The sequence below is a fragment of the Laetiporus sulphureus genome (assembly GCF_001632365.1).
Source record: "Laetiporus sulphureus 93-53 unplaced genomic scaffold LAESUscaffold_47, whole genome shotgun sequence".
Taxonomy (NCBI): domain Eukaryota; kingdom Fungi; phylum Basidiomycota; class Agaricomycetes; order Polyporales; family Laetiporaceae; genus Laetiporus; species Laetiporus sulphureus.
The window spans coordinates 212680-232634 of NW_024468556.1; the positions used below are offsets into that span (position 1 = coordinate 212680).

Sequence of the window (19955 nt, forward strand, 5' to 3'; positions counted from 1 at the left end):
CGCACCGTCGGTGCTGGGCATACGGAACGGCATCCATAACATGAGGCCATCCGACTCCACAAGCTGTACCGTCTTGTCACTCTCGGTGCAATCGCCTCTGCCGAAAGCCTGCGCGTTCGACGTTTGCTCCGTCCATCCGGTCCCAGTAGCTCTGCTGAATGACAAGGCAATCGATCGCGACTCCATCGACTCCATCGGCCAGATGCCCACTCACGCTCTTCTCCCTGTCGTAGGGTGCTGGGCACTCCGAGACAGGATGCGCCGCCTCGATTTTTAGACTGCGCTGCGGTGCACTATAATGTGCTCGTCATACGCTCTCGAAGCACAGCACGGCCACTGCGCAGGAGCGACAGCAAGTCCGGCTTCTGCGTTATCGGTGCGTAGTACGTACTACGTAGAGGAGATGGGACAATACACTTGCGAGTGCGTGCTTCTCGTACGCATTGACGATCCCTTTTGCGCGAGCCACAGGACGTGCTCGTTCAACGCCTTAACGCCTTCCAAGCGAGAACAATTGCAGCGGCTGCGCATCGAAGATAGTGAATGCGTGGCGTGTTCTCATTATTGAGCTCTGCTCGTAGTCCAGAAGTCGGCAAATGCGCCGGGCATCTACCTCGAACGACATGTACACCGTTCGAAGAGATAGACATGAACCGATGGGACTCACGGTGGACATCGACGAGTTTGCGAAGGCAAGGAACTCTGGCATGTATGGCACTCGCGTGTTCACGAAGTTTGCGCTAACCCATTCCTCTCCGATCCATCTGCAGACTAGTGCGTTCGTAATGTGGTCAGCAGACGTCCGCGCCCACCAACGGCAGAGTGAGACATCTGAGTTCCACAGCGAATAGGGTTTCTCCATTGAGCTTCCATTTCTCGTTGAAGGATTGTTCTCACAGGTATGGCTCAGGATGGGTACTTTGAAGTGATTTCAGGGGGATAGACCCACACTCCTTGACATTGAAGTAACCAATTTTGCTCAGTGCAGGGAATACCGCATCACACATGATCTGCTGCTTCTATAAATTCGCCTGTGGTCGCAACGAGTCCGATTGCGTGGACATCCCCGGACGGACTTTTCATTTCGTCCATTTAATAATTGCAGAGCGGGATTCTTCTGATGAAGGTACGCTATCTATTTAACTCCAGAAGCCGGGTTATTCTTCTCTGGACGGTGCATGTCATTTTCTTGATAGACATTCAGACGCGACACGATCACAGCCTATGTGGACTCCGTCGTCGATAATGCTCATTCTCAGCGGCCTACCGATGGGCATCGCCATCCCGTTGCTCCTCTGTGTGCTTTTGCTAACATGGCTGCTGAATAACACTGCGAGGCGCAGTGTTCGAAGGCTCTTTCCCGGACCGAAAACACTCCCATTTCTCGGAAACGTCCATCAGATACCCCGCGAATCTCAACACACGACGTTTGCAGAATGGATACAGCGTTACGGTATTCGTTTCTGGTTCGCGTCATGTCGTGGGTATCCCGCTGATGCGTCATCTGCCATCCAGGACCAGTTGTCTATGCACGAATATTCCAGTGATCGGTCTTGATCGTCAACTCGGTCGAAGCAGCTAACGATCTCATGGATGCCAGAGGCGCCAACTACTCAGACAGGCCGCACTTTGTCTTATTGGGCGATATGTAGGCATCGGGCTCGGCTAATAGGACAAATCGTTCTGATCAGATCTGCAGGATCGGAGTGGGGACCATAACACAGTTTCTCCCATATGGCGCACGATGGCGTCGGCATCGTAAGTGGATGCAGGGTGCACTGATGGACAAGCGTGCTCTGGACTCGTACCGCGAGATGCAAGTGAGAGAGGTCCGCCGCTTACTCTCGGACTTTACCGAGCGTCCGGAAGATTTCATGATGCACATCAAGCAGTTAGTACTCTCGTGGCGTCACGGCATATCCTAGTCTTCTCATGGCCGCATTGCCGAGTAGATCTGTTGGCAGATTCGTACTGGACCTCGCGTATGGCCATGCAATTGGCTCTTCTCAGGACGAGTTCGTCGCAATGGCTTCGAAGGCGATCGCAGATGCTGCGGAGGCGGGAAATTCTGGAGCTGCGTTGGTTGATCTATTCCCGCTATGTAGTCTCTTACGTTTGCATTGGCATGGTTGAGAGCAAGCATATAGCTTCTCACTCATTGTCTCAGTGAGGCATATCCCTGCTTGGATGCCCGGAGCCGAATTCAAACGAAACGCTATACGCATGAAGCACTCTATCCGAAATGTCATGGAGATCCCTTACAAATTGGCAAAGGAGGCAGTGGTAAGTCAAACTACTTTAGCTAGCAGATAGATTACTCAGAATGTTGGCCACATCCAGCTGTCAGGAACTGCGAACTCGTCCTTCGTTACTTCTATTTTACACGAGCTGCTGCAAAATGGAGAACTTACTGAAGAGGATGAGCATGATGTCGTGGAGGCTGCGGGAGGTCTGTTCACAGGTAATGCTTCGTTCCGTTACAGCTACGTCTCATGAAGTGACAAAATCTTCAATCTATGCAGCTGGCATCGAGACTGTAAGCGACTTTGCTTCGCATACTAACTAATCTATTCATAACGGATGCAGACCACAAGGACGCTCCTCGCGTTCATTCTCGCGATGGTTCTCTATCCGAACGTGTGCAAGAAAGCACAAGCGGAGATCGATAGCGTCACCGGTTCGACACGGCTACCGGACTTCGGAGACAGGGCCTCTTTGCCATATCTCGAACGAGTGTTGCAAGAACTGTTTCGGTGCGTCCGTGTCAGGAGAGATAAACACTTTATGTGTGATGATACGAGAATCTCAGGTGGAACTGCCCCGTTACGCTGGGTAAATGAAACAGACCTTGATATTTCAGCCGTTACCTTCAGCTCATACACCTATTAGGAGTTCCACACCAGTCAATCACGGACTATGAATAGCAAGATTGTCATATACCTGGAGGGACCATGATTGTCCCAAACATATGGTCCGTCTAAACCAAATTTCTATCATTGTTGTCATGTAGTGAATACCGATTACTTTCACTACAGGGCCATGACTCGCAATTCACAGCTGTACTCAGACCCGGAAACATTTCGTCCAGAGCGCTTTGACGAGCTGGACTCATCAACCGTGGACTTGCATGATCCCCGCAAGCTCGTCTTCGGGTTTGGTCGACGGTGAATACACCAAAAACTCACATCATATTAGTTTTTAAGAGGGTGTATCACCGCGCATAGTATCTGCCCTGGACGCCACCTGGCCGATTCCACTATCTGGCTTGCGATGACTACCATCCTGGCCTGCTTCGATATCTCCAAAGCCTTAGACGAGAAAGGGATTGAGATAACGCCCGCCGCCTCTTTCACTGCCACCGCTGTTAGGTAATGCATGCGGTCTTTGATAGCCATTGTCGCTCACGGCGAACGCTATAGGCACACGAAGCCATTCAAGTGCAATATCAGCCCTCGATCTCACATTAGCGTGGAGCAATTAGTGGTGTAGAGGAGGCAAACAATCAGCGGACGGGCTTGATAGGACCGATAATCCTGCACGCGACAGTTAGTTTGCTCAATAACCCAATGTGTGTAAATATCTCACTTTCGAACGAGCGCATGTAAGACAGACTAGAATGATCGTTCGTTCCGACCGTGCCGTGCTTAGCAGAATGCGGTGGTACCAATTGTCTGCGACGCTGAGACCGAGCCGAGAGATTGATAGAACTCGAAAGCTGTATATAAATTGTCGAAAAAAAGGTGGGGACTGTCGTATAGCCCGCTCACGACATTAGTATCATAACATTCATGCCAGATGCAAAGTCGACTTCACAGAGCCAAAATGATTGACCGAGAGAAGAGTCGAACCTTTGTCACAGAGCCAAAAATGATTGACCGACGCAGGGGTCGAACCTGCAATCTCCTGATATTACGTAAGCCGAGTCACCAGCTTTGTCGTAGTCAGACGCGATGCCATTTCGCCAGACGGCCTTGATGAGGATACTGCAAAAGCATATTGAGTCTAGTTGACAATCGGGATATTAAAAGCCACCGCGTGGAAACACCGAGGGAGATTGTTGGATGGCAAGTGTATTCCCGCTCTTCCGAGACGAAAGTCAAGAACAGGCTGCGCGCGATGGCCATCGCCGAGAAGAGGCGTGCCAACACGAGACGATGGCTTCTCCGGAAGTGCACCTGATCACATTGATCAGAATCTTGAAATTCGATTCTGCGTAACATGTTGTTGGCCATTAGCTCGATTTCAAGAGGAACGTCGTCTTTGTTTCATCTACCAATGCTAAACTACATGCAGTGTTCAGCAGAATCTCCAATGTCAGAACCCAGCTAATAACCGATTATAGTACTAATTCACTACTTTCGGTCTAGGATATATTCGCGCAGTGAGGGGTCGGTAAATATCCACGAATCAATCAAAATTACGTCGACGATATGCAATTTGACAGGGCTGTGTCGGGATGACCATCATGGACTGAAACGATGAAAAGCAAGAAGTCAGCAAATGTAAATGTTGCACGAAACGAAATTACACACCGTGTAATCAGGCTTGGGGAAGGGACCTTCCAGCCGCAGCTCGAGCTTGCGAACGATAGATGCCACGATTGCGCCAATTTGAAGCACGGCGAACTACAACAGCAAAGTGAGCGGGCGGACACCAAGCCACAGATTAGGGGACACATACATGTTCACCAATGCACCGATGGCGGCCAGCACCGAACGGCAGGTATGGGCTCTGCGTGCCTTTGCTGACGAGACCGAATCCAAAGTCGACCTTTGAGCTCTCGTCATACTCCTTCCGCGCCTGCGCAGCCATGCCTGTCGCGTCCAGCCAGCGCAACGGGTCCCACTTGTTCGCGTCCTTCCAGATCAGCGGATCGGCCTGACTCAGTCCCGGGCAGGCAAGCACTGTATGTCCCTTCGGCACGACGTACACGCTATCTTCCGATGGGGCGGCCAGCGATGCAGGGATGGGGACGTCGCTGCGAACGTAACGCATGATGCTGTGAATGGGCGTGTGCATCCGGAGGGTCTCGCGAAGAACCGCATCGAGCATGGGAAGCTTCTTCAGTTCCTCGTATGTCACCTCGCGGAAGCCACCGCCAGGGAGACCAAAGTGCTCGACTTGTTCTTGGTAGACCATCTCACTGCATGGAAGGAATGAGCGAAGCAACAGGAAAGAGAGTGCGACGGAACTTACGCAATGTCCGGACGATCTGCCATGTGCAGGAGAAGCCATGATGTCGATGAAGAGCTCGTGTGCTGACCAGCCATCAGGAGTGCAATCATGATGTGGGCAATCTCATGGTCAGGAACGGGGCGGCCGTCGCGGTACTTCTGTGTCATCAGCGAAGACATGACATCGTCCTCGGACTACGCGAGAGATTTGAGCGCTGAACGCTGAAAGAAAGAAGATGATTTACTTACGTCGTCGCCTGCTTCTCTGCGCTTCTGCAGAATGTTCTGATAGAACTGGCTCATTTTCTCGTGTGCAGCATCGCGCTTACGGTAGCTGGGAAGAGGGAGGTTCTCAAACATCCAATGGAGAGGAGTGAAGCCGTGGTCGAGGTCAGAATACAGATCAGCGAAGCCCTTGGTCATATTCTGTCGGATCTCCTTGCCCTGGAGAGTCCTTGCTGCCGTCAGAATAGTGATCTCGGCCATCACTTGGTATATGTCGATCGCGCCCCATTCGTTGATGTCGTTCAACTGCCAGATACGGAATGCGGGATCCGTGTTCATGAACTGCGAGACCTCGTCTTCAATCATACCGACGTAATCACGGAACTTTTCCGTCGTCAGGGACACCTTGACGAATTTCTTCTGCTCCATGAGATGGTCGTTAGAGCAATCGTAAACCACATCTTTGCCGAAGATGGGCGTCGTCAGGGGCTGATCCCAGGTCATCAGCGGTCTGTTGCTTGGCATGATGTGTGAATTTACTCACCGCATACACCTCCTCAGCAGCCACCACAGTGTGCTTGCCGCCAAACACGAAGTCGTTGCCCTTGGTGCCGAGAGTCGCGGTGACGCGCCTGCCGAGCAGGACGAACGTAAACACGTTGCCGTACTGCAATAACCGATTTTAAAAAAAGCGGAGTGATGCGCGAGTAGGCAATCATACCTTCTCTCTACATGACTTGAAGAACTCTACAGGATCTTGCCCATATGCTGCCGCGGATCCAAACCATGGGATCCAATGGAATACCAATGGGGGCAATGATCGGTCACGGGGCAGCTGGGAAGCGTGGTTAGTGCGCTGAGAGTGACCTCAGCGGCGTGTGCACGCACCATTTGGTATAGTACATTCAGCGCGATCGCAATAATGGGTATATTGACGATAAAGAAGAGGGCGAGGCGTGGTAGCGATGCGGAGGCAAACCGGGACTGCGCCTGGTCGAGATAACCTGCCCATGGTTCGGAGTAGTTCGTTGTGAGCGACATGACGGCTGCAGGACGAGAGCGACGGCGTCGCTGCTGTAAGATACGAAGAGGGAAAAGGCTGGCGACGAACTGCGGACTGGGAAATGAGGTGTGGAAAATAATATATATAGCGGAATAGTGAGTAGTATCGAACCATCCTCATATGCCATTTTAGGAAGTGTCGCACCCGACGGCGGATCCAATGACCCTCGTGGGCCCCGCGCTGCCACAAAGTCGCGCGTACCCAGTCCAGGGCCATTCTGGACACGTCCATCTCTCACATAATTTCCTGCAGTCGTTCAATGCCCTGCGAGAGTCGGATTTTTTTTTCAAGGTGGGCATCTGCCGCTATCGTCTAGCGTTCTACAAACTACAATAGTCGTATAATAACAGAAGATGCGTTGGAGTGGAGGTTATGGGCCAGAAGACGCTGATACGACGGCGCATCTTACGGAACCCGCTGTTTTAACGTCGCACGACAGTCATGTATGGTTTCATCCCAAGCCGGATCGACGCAATTTTAATATCGACCGACTCTCCAACAGCGCCAGAGAAATCGGAATCCAGGCCGGTCAACGTAGCTTTCAGTCCCAGCTCTGGTATTACCACCGGCTGCTGGAACTCCTGTTTCAGCGCGTTCCTCATAAGAACCTCGGTGAACCTCCCGACGAGCGAGTCAAGTGGGCCCGGCCCATCCCGCCAGCCCTGTTGCCGCTCGAACATCCATCTCTCGATGAACTGATGCGCGTAATAGTCATTCTGCACGGCCCCCGCACGCTTGTCCTGGTGCTCCTTAAAGCCCGTGGCCCTCGCAAAGTCCTGGAGCCATTCGTCCGAGACCATCCGCGCCCGCCTGCCACCGGGCGACAGCAGCAGGTGTTTGATCTGCCAGTGCGTCAACATGTCACTGAAGCGCCGGAGAGGCGACGTTACTCTGACATAACCTTCGCCCTCGGGGATGCCCAAGGTTGCATGAGCACCCGGCTTGATGTCGTACGTACCGGCCGCGTACATAATTCCCTCGTTCATGGCTTGGAAGTAGTCGACAAAGCCATCGGGGTCACGACTGGCGAGCAACCGCTCTCTGCCGCCCGGTACAGTGCTCGTCAAACCTGCAGCCACACGATGAATGGCAGGCACGTCATGATCTCTCAAGAACATAGACGCGACACGACAGGCTGTCTTCATGCACTCGGAGACTATTTGCCGGGATCCAGTCTCGTACGAGCGAAAATCCGACACGGCATATTTCACTTGTGGGAATCCAAACCACTTGTATGGTTGCATCGTCTTCAACACCGACGGCACATCGGGGATGGGCTTGGGTGTGATTGACATGTCAACACTTGGCAAGCAGAACTGGAGCAGTCCGTTTTGCAATCGTTTGTGAACGAGACCTTTCGTGAGACGTTGCACAAATGATAAGTCATCCACAACAGCCTTGTCGAGAGGTGCAGCAGGATTTGCAGTTTCGATGTCCTCTCCGCCGAATGGGTACCGATTGGATACATTGGGCTCATTCATCGCGTCGTTCACCGCATCATATGTCATGATCTGTACATTCTTCACGATACCGGGCCGAACCTTGTAGTCGAGGATGTTCCCCTGTACATCGACCTTTGCACTGAACGTCATGACACATTGAGGTTCCCCACCCGCTCGACCCAAGCTGAGCTTTTCCAAAACCTTGTTATGCGGCAACATCGGTATTGTCCGTTCCACGAAGTAGAGAGTCTCCTTCAGCACGGCAGCACGGCGAGAGTGCACATGTCCGGGTGGCAAGACAGAGGTTGGGTCTGCAATATGGACATGTAGCCAGGCGGTTTCCGGCTCACTTGGTATGCGCTCCAGTGAAATGCCATCGTCCAATTCTTCAGCAGTAGCATCATCGATGACATAGACCGGCATGTCACCGAAATCGTGACGCAGTGAGTCCACGATATCATGGGAGTAGTAGTCCTCCGGCCCCAGAGGTTGTGTCAAGGGAGAAGCGAGTTTAATGGGATCTTCCACTGCCTCCAGCACGGTACCCTTCGGATCCGTGGACCACCATAGTGTAGGCTGGCGGGTCACCGCATCTTGCCATGGAGGGCAGACACCAAGTTCCATCAAAAAACGGTGGACAACGCCATCGTCAACATCGACGCCTGGATATAAGCCCGTCTTCTTGATAATAGTCGAGGTTGACACAGAATACGGGTCCTTCTGGACCGCTCGCCGTGGGATCAAGGAATCATGCAGGATGCGGATGATTGTGATATCTTCATGGTTGAAATGGTGGTGTTCGTCCACCTCATATGAAAGGGATGACCGCCATTCCTGGCGTTCTCTCGAGCGTGCGCGCTGAACGATAATCTTGGCCTTCTCCGCGAATTTGTCTACGTGCGAATCTTTCTGCAAAACCATCCGCTCGACCGTCTCTATATCTTCCAATTCTCGCTGTGGCCTGACCCAGAAGAGGCCCTTCGCTAAGAATTGAGAATGATCTGCGACAAAATGCTTGTATTTTGAGAAGAGATAGCCGTGGACCGTGTATTTTGTCATAAGAGGTATTGTTTCAGAATCAGGGTCAATGATCCTCGCTGCCTGAGCAGACGTCACGTATGTCCATGCATCACGGTCGGGGTCCTTGAAGTGGTCGTATAGGGTCCGCAATTTGTAGTAGAGTTCCGTGAGTTTGCGCTCATATTCCAACTCGAAGTTACGCAGGTGTTTGAGTACTCGGACGCGAGCAGCCACCTCGTGATCATTCAGAGCCACGATTTCTTTCCCGCACCTGTGCACAAGGTCTGTCGAGACGAAGTGTGGCACAGCGAACATGACATCGCCGGCTTTGTGTGGCCACGTCTCGCCGTTGGTGGTCAGCGTCAAGGTCACCCATCTCCCGTTTTCACCCATGTCCGTCACAACGACTCCGAGTGCGGTAATTCCACTCCTATAGAGAGACATCAACTACAACCTAATCAGCATGCTAGCGGTACTGACCTGCGAACCTCTACCAATGTCCCAGGCTGGAACCTCTGCTCAGAGTAGCCCTCTTCCATTTCAAGGCTCGTGAATGGGTCGTCATCTTCTGTTGCTGAGATGAATTGCTCCTTTTCTTGAGAGGGAGGCCTGGCAGGGTTTTGATATCCCTTGACCGCACTTGTCAGCCTACGAGTCTCGCCTTCGGGGCCTCTGGGATGCTTCCATCCCACTTTATGGTCCTTGGTAACAGCGGCGGAGACCAGACCTTTGGATGTCAACTCAAGCTTGTCATAAGATGCTTGAGGAATCATACGAGGTACCGGAGGTCTGCGTTTTCGGACAGGGTTCCATGACGCATGCCGACGAGCGCCCACCGCGCGTGTATTCGAGCTTGTTGACGCGATGTCAACCAAAAAATTCGCGCCTCGTCGATGCATAAATGGCTGGGAGGAAGCGAAAGGTGGACAGGGCAGAGAGCGTCCTGCAGGTGGCCGTCGACGGCAGATGCGATCTCAGAAAATCTCCACCAGATCTCTGAGACTCGATCACTACGTACGGACCACGTGGCTTCCGCCTCTCTGCCCGGCTGCATACATTCCCTCTTACACTCTACCTGCATCCTCTGTTCAAATATCTTGTTGCAACAATGTTTAAACGCGCTCAGAAACGACGCAGAAGGCAACAGAAGGAAGAAGAGCTCGGTCTGGACGCTGAGACGAAGGAAGTATTGGGCTTGCATGACAGCGACTCCGACGAGTTGTCCTCGGATTCAGACTCGGATGATGACTCAGAAAATGAAAATTTCGATGAAGGAGCTGCCGTTGATCAGGAGAGCGCCGTTGAAGGGAACGACGTTCCTTCCGATGAAGACGTGTCGGATGCAGATTTGGACGACGAGCCTCCATTGTCCGTTGCTGACGCCTTGGAGAATCCAGTGTATACCATTGAGCCTGAGCTGTATGCATGCGTAGTGTGCACCAGAAAGCGGTTCAAGAATCCTATAATGTGCGATGTGCACACGGAGTCTCCTGTGAGCCGTGCCGTTCCTCGCTCTGCATGAGCCTTGTTCGACCGAAGGCGTGTTTTCTAGGCTCATTTGCGGAGATATAAGAGATTCATTGCAATGGCGCGCGATGCCGACCCAGATCAGAATGTGAGAGAACTGGTGCACGCGCTTACGACAGCCCTCCCCAAGAAGGAGGTTAAAGAGGGGGCTCTGTCGAATCGTGCCATCAAAAACGTATGTCTACTTTCACGTAAATTCCATATCGTCTCAACTCGCTCTTCCATAGGAGGAAAAGATAGCAAAAAATACGAAGAAGCGCGAACGACAGAAAGCTGCCAAAGCCAAAGCGTTGGCGAAGAAGCATGCCAAGTTGGCTGTCGCCGACAACGCCGACTCTGTCGCAGAACAAACGAAGGCGACGAGCGGAGACGAAGGGAAACAAGCCGCAAAGTCCGAGGCGACGTCGCATACTCCTGCACCCGTCGCCCAGAAAGAGGTCAAGCGACCGCGAACGTCTGATGACACCTTGCCAGTTGTAAAACCCAAGGAGACAAAGCCTGTCGCAGAAGGGAAGTCCAGTACACGCAGCAAAAAGGGTGCTCACAAAACTGGCGCGCAAGCAGGGGCGAAGAGGAAGCGTAAAGCAAAGGATGTCTGAGCCGAAGTCTGATGTACGGTCACTACTTGGAGAAGGGCACCACATAGGTACCGTGGGAGCAGTGATAAATATTGGTCCATCGAAGCCATTGTCCAAGACTCGCGCGAGGAATCGGTCAAGGCACGGCTTTGTACGACGTTAAAGGTCGCCAGCATTGTCGTACGAGCAGCTACAGACAGAACTGCTGACCGTGCTAGTCAAAGCGCCTGCCCATTTATCTGCGCTGGACTGCGACAACATAGAGGCGGTTGTGCGCGACGTGAAATACCACAGCAGTGTAGGATGCATTTACGACCCGTGGTAGAAAATTTGATGCAGAATTCGCAGATCAAGGGGCTGGAAGGCACCAATTGATGACATCCTCCATCCTGGATGGGGATCAAGGATTGTTCATCTGAGGAATGACTGAGCATGTCAAACGGAAGCGCCAAAGACAAGGTTCCGAATAAGCCCCAGATCAGCAGAGAATGGTCGCACATGTACACATTGTACATCACAGCATGAACATACCGCCCCGCTGGAAGGCCTCACTTCATCGCTCGGACCGCATGATTCCACAACATACTCCAAGGCAAGTGTACATTAGCACAGGTCCGCCATGAATCAAACCTGATCGATGTCTAGCAAGCCATACATTCAACCTAAATCCTGTAGTTCGCATAAAAACGTAGCCCCGTGCTATCTCAGGCTCTGCAAGACTTGCCCAGTCATCTTAATGACCTTGGGGCAAAGCACGTATCAGTCCGAATCTCGAACACTTATATTTTGCAGTACCGACCTCATGTATATCCGGTCTCTCGGCAGGATTCACCTTCAGCATGCTGTCGATGAGGTTCTTCAGTCCCTGCGAGTAGGCTGAGTCTGGGTGCTTGTACTGCGCGTTCATGACCGCCATCGCGATTGAGCCGCCTTGTTCGGTTGTTTGCAGATTCTCGAAAGGCGAGTGCGAGTAGGCTAGTGCGAACAGTGTGCAGCCCAGGGACTGTGCAGTAGATCATATATGAGGATGCCGCTATGCATCGCAGGCCAACTTACCCAGATATCCACTTTCTCGTCCAGCGTAACGCCTGTCTTGACATCGAACAGTTCTGGAGCGCGATATGCCATTGTGCACTGCTCCGCCGCGATGTCCTGTGATATACAATGTTCAAATCGATGATCATTTTCTGATAGACACGATTCACACCTGTTGGAGTAGTGCTTGTGAGCGGTTCTCAATCTTGACTCTCGCCTTCATTGCGCTGCCAAAGTCCATCAGGATTGGAGTGCCGTCGTCCGCAATCATGACGTTCCTGATGCACGATTTTCGTAAGTGTCTCTGGGATATGCGGCGGGATCACTTGGATGGCGAGCCTACCCTGGCTTCAAATCGCGGTGTGCGTACGGCACGAGCTCGGTCTCGTTGCTCTGCGCGTTCTGGCCCGCGCCATTCTGCTGCATCCGCGAAAGCTCCTCGTCACCATCGAAGATCGCCTCACCCTCGTCAAGAGGCCGGTGCTTGGTCATGAGTGGAACTGACGACGTGTTCCCATTCCCATGGTACGAATAGCCGTCTCCATCCCCATCGCCCTCCGGATGTGGGAACATCTCCGCGTCCTCGTCGAGGGAGTTCCGCCCGGAACCGCTCGGACGACGTGCGGCGGAGGACGAGGACTGGTTCTCCCGACCTGGAAAGGGCTCTGATTTGGAGCTGATGGGCGCACGGTGGTCGTGCATGGCACGTACGGCCTCGCAGGTGCCCTTGAAGAGACGTAGCATCTCTTGCTCTGAGAAGTGTGTCCCGTTGATGGTGTTTGCATTGATGACATCTTGCAGGTTGCCGCGCTACAGGATCATGAGGCTATCACTCTCACTGATCGCATCAATATGTACCTTATATAGAGGCAAGAAGAGATAAACCACTTGGCCGTCTCCATTGGGATCTTGGACAACAGCTGAATCCTGTCTCGTAGGTCAATAAACCATATGAAGGGGATGAATAAATGCGCACCAATATGCGAATGATATTGGGATGTCTATGCCAATTGAGATCGCTATCCTGCGCCTCCTGTATTCCATAACAACTCACTTGAATCTCCTGTATGCATCGACTTCGCGCATAGCTTGTCTGACGTCTTCACGACCACCAGGACATCGAATTTTCTTCAAAGCGAATTGTCTCTATGCGCAGGGGCAACAATTTAGAATATGATCGTATCAAGCTCCGAGCCGAGGCTGATAATTTCGTGAAGTATTGTGACGTGAACGGTAGGGAGAAACTACGGCCAGCTTGATATGTGTCCGGAAATGAGAAGGTAATGCAGTATCATCTCGGAATGCGGAGCTAAGCAGATTGAGCCGTGGGAGGACGTTAAGGCTGCAGAACATATCGACAGATCTGCAATGGCGTGCAGAAAATGCAGAAGAGAGTAAACGAGGCACGTACCCCACTATGCTCGTCCTCAACTAGATATACGAACGAAAAGCCTCCCTCTCCAAGGACTCGGATGATTTTGACTATAATAGCAAGTGCCATCATAACAGATAACGGCTTCAGACCAGATATGACCTTGATAATGCACTGTACTGACATGTACGCCCATTGATCTTGACCTTTGCCGCCTGTTGGCATATGCAAGACGAGAGTGCCCAGAATGCGTCCTTGACCTGATACTTCAGGCTGTCCAGCGCAGTATGCAACTGTGGGTGCACAACAGACATGATAAATAAGCAAGAGGTATATGTGTGAATGAGTAGGTGAGAAGGGAATGGTGCGCGGGCTGAGTTGCGATCTGAGCTGAGTGGCTGCGCGTACCGCCACCGCGTCCCTGAGATCGGGCACTGTAATAGTTGTCTGAGGCCACAAATGTGACTGATGCATAACTCTCGCTATAGTGACTCCAACACAGTATATTTTACATGCCATATTCCTTCCAGATATGTACGACACTCCCGACAACGTTAATCCAACTAATCCTCGAAGCCCAGTTCCGCATTCCTCTTTGCCCGACGCAGCGCAGCGCGTTCCTCTTCAGGCAAGCAGTACCAACCTTCGATCGTATCTTCCAGCTCCATTTCCCACTTCTCCTCAAGCTCGATCTGTTTCTTGGTCTTCTTGGGCGGAGGCGGGCGCGGCAGCGGGGGAGGCGGGGTGCGACGGTTCGGATGGAGTGGCGCGATCCGAGACAAGAAGCTTCTGGAGGTCTTCAAGAGAGGGGAGTACGTCGGACGCGTAGACGCGAACGGCGATCCCGGCTGTGAATTCACCTTTCGGAGCAGTTCAGACATCGGAAGTGACCGTCTCGATGAGACAGAGTAGGAGCGATTGCTTGTGGACAATTTGGATGGCAAGGTCGCGGCGGGTGGCTTGAAATGTGAGGCAGCCTGTGCCGAGTTTCCTGTGCTCGGGTCGATGGGCACATGCTGGATGGGCATGATCAGCGAAAGTCGCCGCAAACGAACGCCTCGCTACTTACCACCGAACTGCCCGGGACGTTCTCCTTCTCGTGACCGTCGTAGAGCCGCTCCAAAGCTCCCGGCGCCGACTTTCTACCCTTTGCCGGCTCTCGTCGAACCTTTTTCGGGGGCGAGCCTGCGACTTCGAGGCTGTTGACGTCTTCCTCGTCCTCTGACAGGACAAGAGCTCGTTTCTTGCCTTTGTCCTTCTTCGCCGCTGAGCTTGACTGGCGACCGTTCTCATCTGAATTGCCACCCTTCGAGTTCGTACGTGTATCATCACTGTTCGCGTCCCATCCAGCACTGCCGAAGCTGTCAGGCTCTTTTATTGAAGCCAAAGGGACGCTCAAATTGTCGGGCGGTAGATGATGATGCGTAGAAGTAGACGCGATCGGCCGCACAGGGACCACCTCGGGAGGAGGCATTAAGTTGGCATCGCGTTCTCCATCCGAGTCCTCGACACACTCTGCGCTCATCGGCGGCGGCTTCTCCTTCGCTGCTGCCTTCCGCTTACATTTACTGACGCTGCTCGAATTTGACGTGTCGCTCGCTACGCCCCCTTGTTTCTGCTGCTTTGCCTTCTTTTCCCGCTTCTTCGGCTTCGGCTTCACGGGCGAGTCACCATTCCATTCGTCTTCGTCTTCCTCATGTCGCTTCTTGCCCGGCATGGATGCCACAATCTGCACATTATCGCCATCCCACTCTTCATCGGTGTCCGCCACGCGCCTGCGTGCCTTTGCCTTTGCCTTGACTTTAGACGACAATGCATCTGACCGGTCATGGTCATCAGTATCATCGTCGTGCGCCCTCTTCTTGCCCCTGGATCTGACATTACTCTTGTCCGACCGGGAGTCGTCCGAAGGTCCCGCGCAAGAGGAGCCTTTACTTTGCAGATCAACCGCAGGCATCGCGGTGGTAGCCGACGGAGGAGGAGGTGCAGCAATGACAGCGCTCCGAGGTTCCAAGAGAAGTTCATCCTTCTCCTCATCCAACACGACGTTCCGGGATTTCTTCCGCTTGCGCACCGGCACAGGTGAAGGGGATAATGGGGGCGAAAAGCAGATGTTGTTTGCAGCTGCGAATATTGGCGGCGTGGCAGGTGGGTGAGCCCCCGTTGACGGGAGCGGCGGATCTGAGGGCGGGAGCTGCGAGCTATGATTGGCGCTGAAGTCTGACGTGGCGACGGGGAGAGGTTCCATCTCATCAAGCGATAATTCGGCAGGTATATGCGCGAAGTTTTCGTGTCTCCTTGCAGGAGACGACTTGGAGAGACTCTTCTTGGCTTTGGTCTTCTTCATCGGAGGGCGTAGGTTGAGCTCATCTGTGTCCGAGGAAGGGATCTCAATCACTTCTGGCTCGGATACAGTGGTCGATTTCGGCGCGACGCGATTCTTGTTAGCTCGAGCTCGCGCACGGAGCTTCGCACGCTCGGCGATGTCATGCGAGTACAGCTCGATAGGTACGGTCAGGGCCTCTCCTCTGCTTACATTCGAGTAAGGAGCGGCTGCAGTAAGTAGGGGAGTACGGGGAGTGACAACGGCTCCGTTAGAATCGACTGACATGCTATTCAACGCGGGTTGACGCGCCGAACTGGACTCGGAGGAGGCACTACTGGAGCTCAGAGCCGAAGCACCCTTGTAGGCAGGTTTAGGACGCGGGCGAGATCCTGTTGCTGGAGCCTTTGATGAGGAAGATGAGTTTAGCGCGATAATGGAGTGGGCCACGCTGGGTGAATGTGTGAAAGAGGATATTTCGGCCGCGCCTGCACGAGGCTGAACTGTAGTTGTGGCGGTCTGTATAGAGGCTCCTGTGTCTGCGCGAGACAGATTATTCTTGAATGCAAATTTCGTAAGAGAATACAGTCCGTATAGTACAACTGTGCATTTACCGTCATCGGCAGGGCAGGACGCGTTTCCTCCATCAACGGCGTCAACGCGAGAGTGTCCTCGTCTTCGCTGTCTTGAATGATCTCCTCATAATTCGCAGCTCTCTCCATCTCGAAGGGCTACGCGCGTGCAAGGTTGAAACGAGCTACGGTTGTCACTGATTGAGAGCAAGTCAAGGCGTGGCCGTGAGAAGATGAGCCGCGACGCGGTTATGGCCTGCACGTGACCGCGACGCGTGCGTAGCACGGTCCGTGCCACTCAGGTGACGATATGTAAGTGAATGCCCCTGTGATCCTTCATCCCTCCATCATACGGACCGATAACTCACCATGGCTCCTCCTTTCACCCAACCTCACATTGAGACCTCTCCGAAACGCGTGCGCGTGCTGTTCGGAGGAAAGTACATCGTGGATACGTCCGAAGCTAAGCTAGTGTACGCACGGCCATCGCTGACAGCCTGCTGAGTATCTGATGAGGCATCGGGCTGCCGCATAGATGGCTGAAGCCGAATTATCCCACCTATTTCTTCCGCCAGGAAGATGTTCCTGCTGAATATCTGCAAAAAGAGGCCGACGACACATCATCCGATGCGAAGGTGTACGACGTAGTGGTGGGATCATCGCGGGCGAAGGGCGCTGCAAAGAAGCACCTCGCAGGTGCCCTTGCTGACCTCGTCGAGATCATATTTGGCACGATGGATGCGTGGTTTGAGGAGGACGAGCAGATCTTCGTACATCCCAAAGACCCGTACAAGGTCAGCCCACCATGGTCATACCTGCTTGTACCGTCTGATGTTCCCACTATCGTAGCGAGTGGAAGTTTTGCAATCATCGCGCCACGTACGAGTAGAAGTCGACGGCGTTGTGGTGGCCGAGACGACCAAGCCGCGTCTGCTTTTCGAAACAAGCCTACCCGTGCGGACGTACATCCCAAAGACAGACTGCAGGATGGACCTCCTCACACCATCCACGCTCACGACGCAATGCCCATACAAGGTGCGCTGCCATCATCAACGGTTGCAAAAATGGTATTGCTGAGGCTATCTTCTTGCGTAACCACAGGGAGTCGCCAACTATTACAGCATCAACCTGCCCAATGATAAGACTTTCGAGAACCTCGTATGGTGGTATCGTGCCCCCTTGCTGGAGTGCGCCGCTGTTCAAGGCTTTGTGGCCTTCTATGATGAGAAGGTGGATGTTTTCGTGAATGGAGTCCGTGTGCCTCGCCCGAGCACTCAGTGGTCGTGATGATGGAGTCCGTTGTGCTATGGAACTCGGAGACATAGCGGTGACAAAAGCAGCATGCGTAAAAAAAACTCCGAGCAGGTACCCGGGGGCCAGCCTGCGGACCGCGGTTAATGGTGTATTGTAGAATATGGTATCATCATTCTGTGATACTCTTCACTAAGCCTCCAGCCGCGTGACAATAAACCTAAGGCTCACTAAGATATGAATATGTTGCCACAATCTGAGCTAATGATGCGATTGTTTGCCCCTCTCCGGCTTCGCAGATAGATAGATATATGAGTGTAGGAGGGTCCCTTCACTGATTCCGGCCGGAGATCTCTGTCGAGAGCCGTGAGATTTCGGAAAAGGCAGCTCGGAGGAGGTCCAGGTCAGCATCCAGGTTCTCCGCGCGAGATTTCATCTGCAGGATGCATGTTCAGCAAAGCAGCACAACACCACAGTCTTTGGATAGCTTACTGCTGCAATTGTGTCGCTGGCCGCGATCAGCTCGTGATGATGATTGTACACCAAGGACTGTCGCTCGCTGTCGAGCTGCCGAATCTCTGCGTCGCGGTCAGTCGACAAGTCCAGTGAAATGACAGAGAACCCACCTGAAAGAAGCTCATTCTCTCGTTTCAACAGAGTCGGCAGTGATGAGGTCGTGATGAGCTGCTCATAGTACGACCGTGCATCGAAAGCAGTCGAATCTGCATAGCACACCCATAACATGAGCCATTCGCTCACGAAAGGGCTTCAGAAAGCCTCACCAAGATCCATAGGGTCCGCAGCCCTCCCCGACAGCGGCGACGGCGGCCCGACGCTCAAGCCATAGTGTTTCCTCAACAAATCCCTCGCGCGCGTCTTTGGCCGTTCTCGCTGCGGCAGCGGCGAGGTTGGCCCACCTCCCTGCAGCGGGGCACTCGAATGCGATGGCCTCCGTGAATTATGCGAATCTGGGGTATCGGCACACATGGGGACGGGCGAGGTGGCTCGTAATGGAGAGGATGGCGGGCGCGGGATGGGCGTGCGTGAGCGCGAGGGCGTCTCTGATGGGCTCGTTGCAGCAGACATGGCTCGAGATAGCGGAAATGAATGATGGGGAAGAGGAAGGTTGCGTGGATAGGGTGGCCGAATGTCTCAGATAGAGCTTATAATATATGCGGCAAGTAGACTTGGGGGTGTTGGCGCTGCGTCCGCACGCCCGGGTCCGAATGACCGGTGGATAAGACCGACGAGCATTTAACCATTTGCGACTCGGAGGAGGGGATTGAGTTACGAGAGAAAGTATGATGGTTCGCGATATACAGAGGATAGAGTACCGATGGCATGAGCATTTGTCCGCGATATACAGAGTATTAATGAGGAGATTTGAGAAGGATAGTTAGGAATAGTTCAGATAGTTCGGCAGTGGGAATGTGAAAGTCAATGAAGAATGTAGAGATAATCACATACGTCGGCCTTTTACAGCAAAGCAACAACGGTTGTAGGCATGACAGACGGCCACACAACGTCGACAAAGTCCACAAGAGCAGTCGACAACAGCCGTTTAGGGACACAGTCGTCGACAGGGACCAATCGCCACAAGCGCGCTGGAGCGAAACTTTCGGGGCGCTCATCCAGCCACAAGCGTGGGAAACGGGCAACGAGGGTCATGATAATGTAAGCACACGCTCTGCAATAGCTCGCTATAACCCGAATGACTAGGGTCATTCGGAACATCTCGTCCCTCAGTGGACCCTCTCAGTTAAAACGAATCACCGATTCTTATTGCGTGAAAGTGTCAGAATTGGATTGAATGTTTCAGCCTTTCCTATCAAGTGAGTAGTATGGAGAAAAGACAAAAGCCCGTTTTGCACCTCTCCTGTTACGTCAAACTGCCTGTACTGACCAAATCAAATTGATGATGGCGGCCGCAGCAGGAGAATGTCCATAAATTTTCACTCTTTCATCACTTTAAGAGTTGGTGTTTTCTTTGTAACTTCTTGAGATCTCACCAGGTCTCGACCAGACATAGTCAACGCGATGCATATACTCTTGACAAGCTATGGGTACAGACATGGGTTCCGTACGTCGCGGACAAATTATACAAACACAGAAAAGAAAAAAACGAAACACAAGACGCTGTATATACGGACGCAGGCTCCGTGTAACGAGAGAGATTCGGAGAGAGAATGAAACAGAGAAAAGAAAAACCCCAGTGCCCTTTGCACTAAACGCTTCGTCATCGCGTCGACATGCTCCGCCTACTCAACGCACGGGCTCTTCCGTACGTTGTCACCTAAGCAAGGCGCAGAGGAAGTCGACGTTACACATTGGAGCAGAGATCAGAACATAAGGACGTATCTGATTCGTTAAATT

General features: G+C 52.8%; 9 protein-coding genes and 1 non-coding gene across 10 annotated transcripts; 3 read left to right on the forward strand and 7 right to left on the reverse strand.

The window, feature by feature from the left end:
- Positions 1–1269: 1269 nt before the first annotated feature.
- On the forward strand, positions 1270–3489 carry LAESUDRAFT_738667 (cytochrome P450; the record flags this gene model as incomplete). The annotated part of the gene is made up of 12 exons (XM_040910924.1): positions 1270–1453; positions 1516–1543; positions 1700–1891; positions 1965–2101; positions 2168–2283; positions 2341–2487; positions 2587–2753; positions 2810–2832; positions 2929–2971; positions 3036–3164; positions 3225–3368; positions 3420–3489. 12 exons carry the CDS (start codon positions 1270–1272, stop codon positions 3487–3489), a joined length of 1380 nt encoding a protein of 459 aa, XP_040760323.1.
- A 383-nt stretch (positions 3490–3872) lies between these two features.
- Positions 3873–3971, reverse strand: LAESUDRAFT_t79. Its single transcript has one exon. It is a non-coding gene; the product is annotated as a tRNA-Arg (tRNA).
- Positions 3972–4163: 192 nt separating this feature from the next.
- On the reverse strand, positions 4164–6562 carry LAESUDRAFT_685163 (cytochrome P450). Its single transcript, XM_040905880.1, has 8 exons — positions 6288–6562; positions 6121–6234; positions 5944–6066; positions 5424–5888; positions 5197–5369; positions 4681–5143; positions 4533–4625; positions 4164–4470 (listed from the first exon to the last, which is right to left on the reverse strand). The coding sequence occupies exons 1-8, from the start codon at positions 6438–6440 to the stop codon at positions 4408–4410; spliced, it is 1647 nt and encodes a 548-aa protein (XP_040760324.1). The 5' UTR covers positions 6441–6562; the 3' UTR covers positions 4164–4407.
- Positions 6563–6884: 322 nt separating this feature from the next.
- Positions 6885–9697, reverse strand: LAESUDRAFT_661573 (RNB-domain-containing protein; the record flags this gene model as incomplete). Its single annotated transcript, XM_040904945.1, has 2 exons — positions 6885–9354; positions 9405–9697. The coding sequence occupies 2 exons, from the start codon at positions 9695–9697 to the stop codon at positions 6885–6887; spliced, it is 2763 nt and encodes a 920-aa protein (XP_040760325.1).
- Positions 9698–9983: 286 nt separating this feature from the next.
- Positions 9984–11349, forward strand: LAESUDRAFT_815222 (uncharacterized protein). Its single transcript, XM_040914667.1, has 3 exons — positions 9984–10416; positions 10477–10626; positions 10679–11349. The coding sequence occupies exons 1-3, from the start codon at positions 10033–10035 to the stop codon at positions 11048–11050; spliced, it is 906 nt and encodes a 301-aa protein (XP_040760326.1). The 5' UTR covers positions 9984–10032; the 3' UTR covers positions 11051–11349.
- On the reverse strand, positions 11150–11653 carry LAESUDRAFT_404420 (uncharacterized protein). Its single transcript, XM_040902324.1, has one exon. It carries the CDS (start codon positions 11542–11544, stop codon positions 11248–11250), a length of 297 nt encoding a protein of 98 aa, XP_040760327.1. The 5' UTR covers positions 11545–11653; the 3' UTR covers positions 11150–11247.
- Positions 11504–13812, reverse strand: LAESUDRAFT_685169 (Pkinase-domain-containing protein). The gene is made up of 10 exons (XM_040905881.1): positions 13621–13812; positions 13476–13546; positions 13119–13210; positions 13041–13065; positions 12923–12991; positions 12408–12874; positions 12237–12342; positions 12086–12181; positions 11829–12032; positions 11504–11770 (listed from the first exon to the last, which is right to left on the reverse strand). Exons 1-10 carry the CDS (start codon positions 13748–13750, stop codon positions 11729–11731), a joined length of 1302 nt encoding a protein of 433 aa, XP_040760328.1. The 5' UTR covers positions 13751–13812; the 3' UTR covers positions 11504–11728.
- A 147-nt stretch (positions 13813–13959) lies between these two features.
- LAESUDRAFT_730100 (uncharacterized protein) lies at positions 13960–16318 on the reverse strand. The gene is made up of 2 exons (XM_040909775.1): positions 14506–16318; positions 13960–14452 (listed from the first exon to the last, which is right to left on the reverse strand). The coding sequence occupies exons 1-2, from the start codon at positions 16045–16047 to the stop codon at positions 14000–14002; spliced, it is 1995 nt and encodes a 664-aa protein (XP_040760329.1). The 5' UTR covers positions 16048–16318; the 3' UTR covers positions 13960–13999.
- A 382-nt stretch (positions 16319–16700) lies between these two features.
- Positions 16701–17618, forward strand: LAESUDRAFT_661499 (DUF427-domain-containing protein; the record flags this gene model as incomplete). The annotated part of the gene is made up of 4 exons (XM_040904940.1): positions 16701–16804; positions 16867–17125; positions 17181–17366; positions 17433–17618. 4 exons carry the CDS (start codon positions 16701–16703, stop codon positions 17616–17618), a joined length of 735 nt encoding a protein of 244 aa, XP_040760330.1.
- Positions 17619–17913: 295 nt separating this feature from the next.
- LAESUDRAFT_762714 (uncharacterized protein) lies at positions 17914–18668 on the reverse strand (the record flags this gene model as incomplete). Its single annotated transcript, XM_040913144.1, has 4 exons — positions 17914–18018; positions 18075–18160; positions 18209–18304; positions 18365–18668. 4 exons carry the CDS (start codon positions 18666–18668, stop codon positions 17914–17916), a joined length of 591 nt encoding a protein of 196 aa, XP_040760331.1.
- Positions 18669–19955: the final 1287 nt, after the last annotated feature.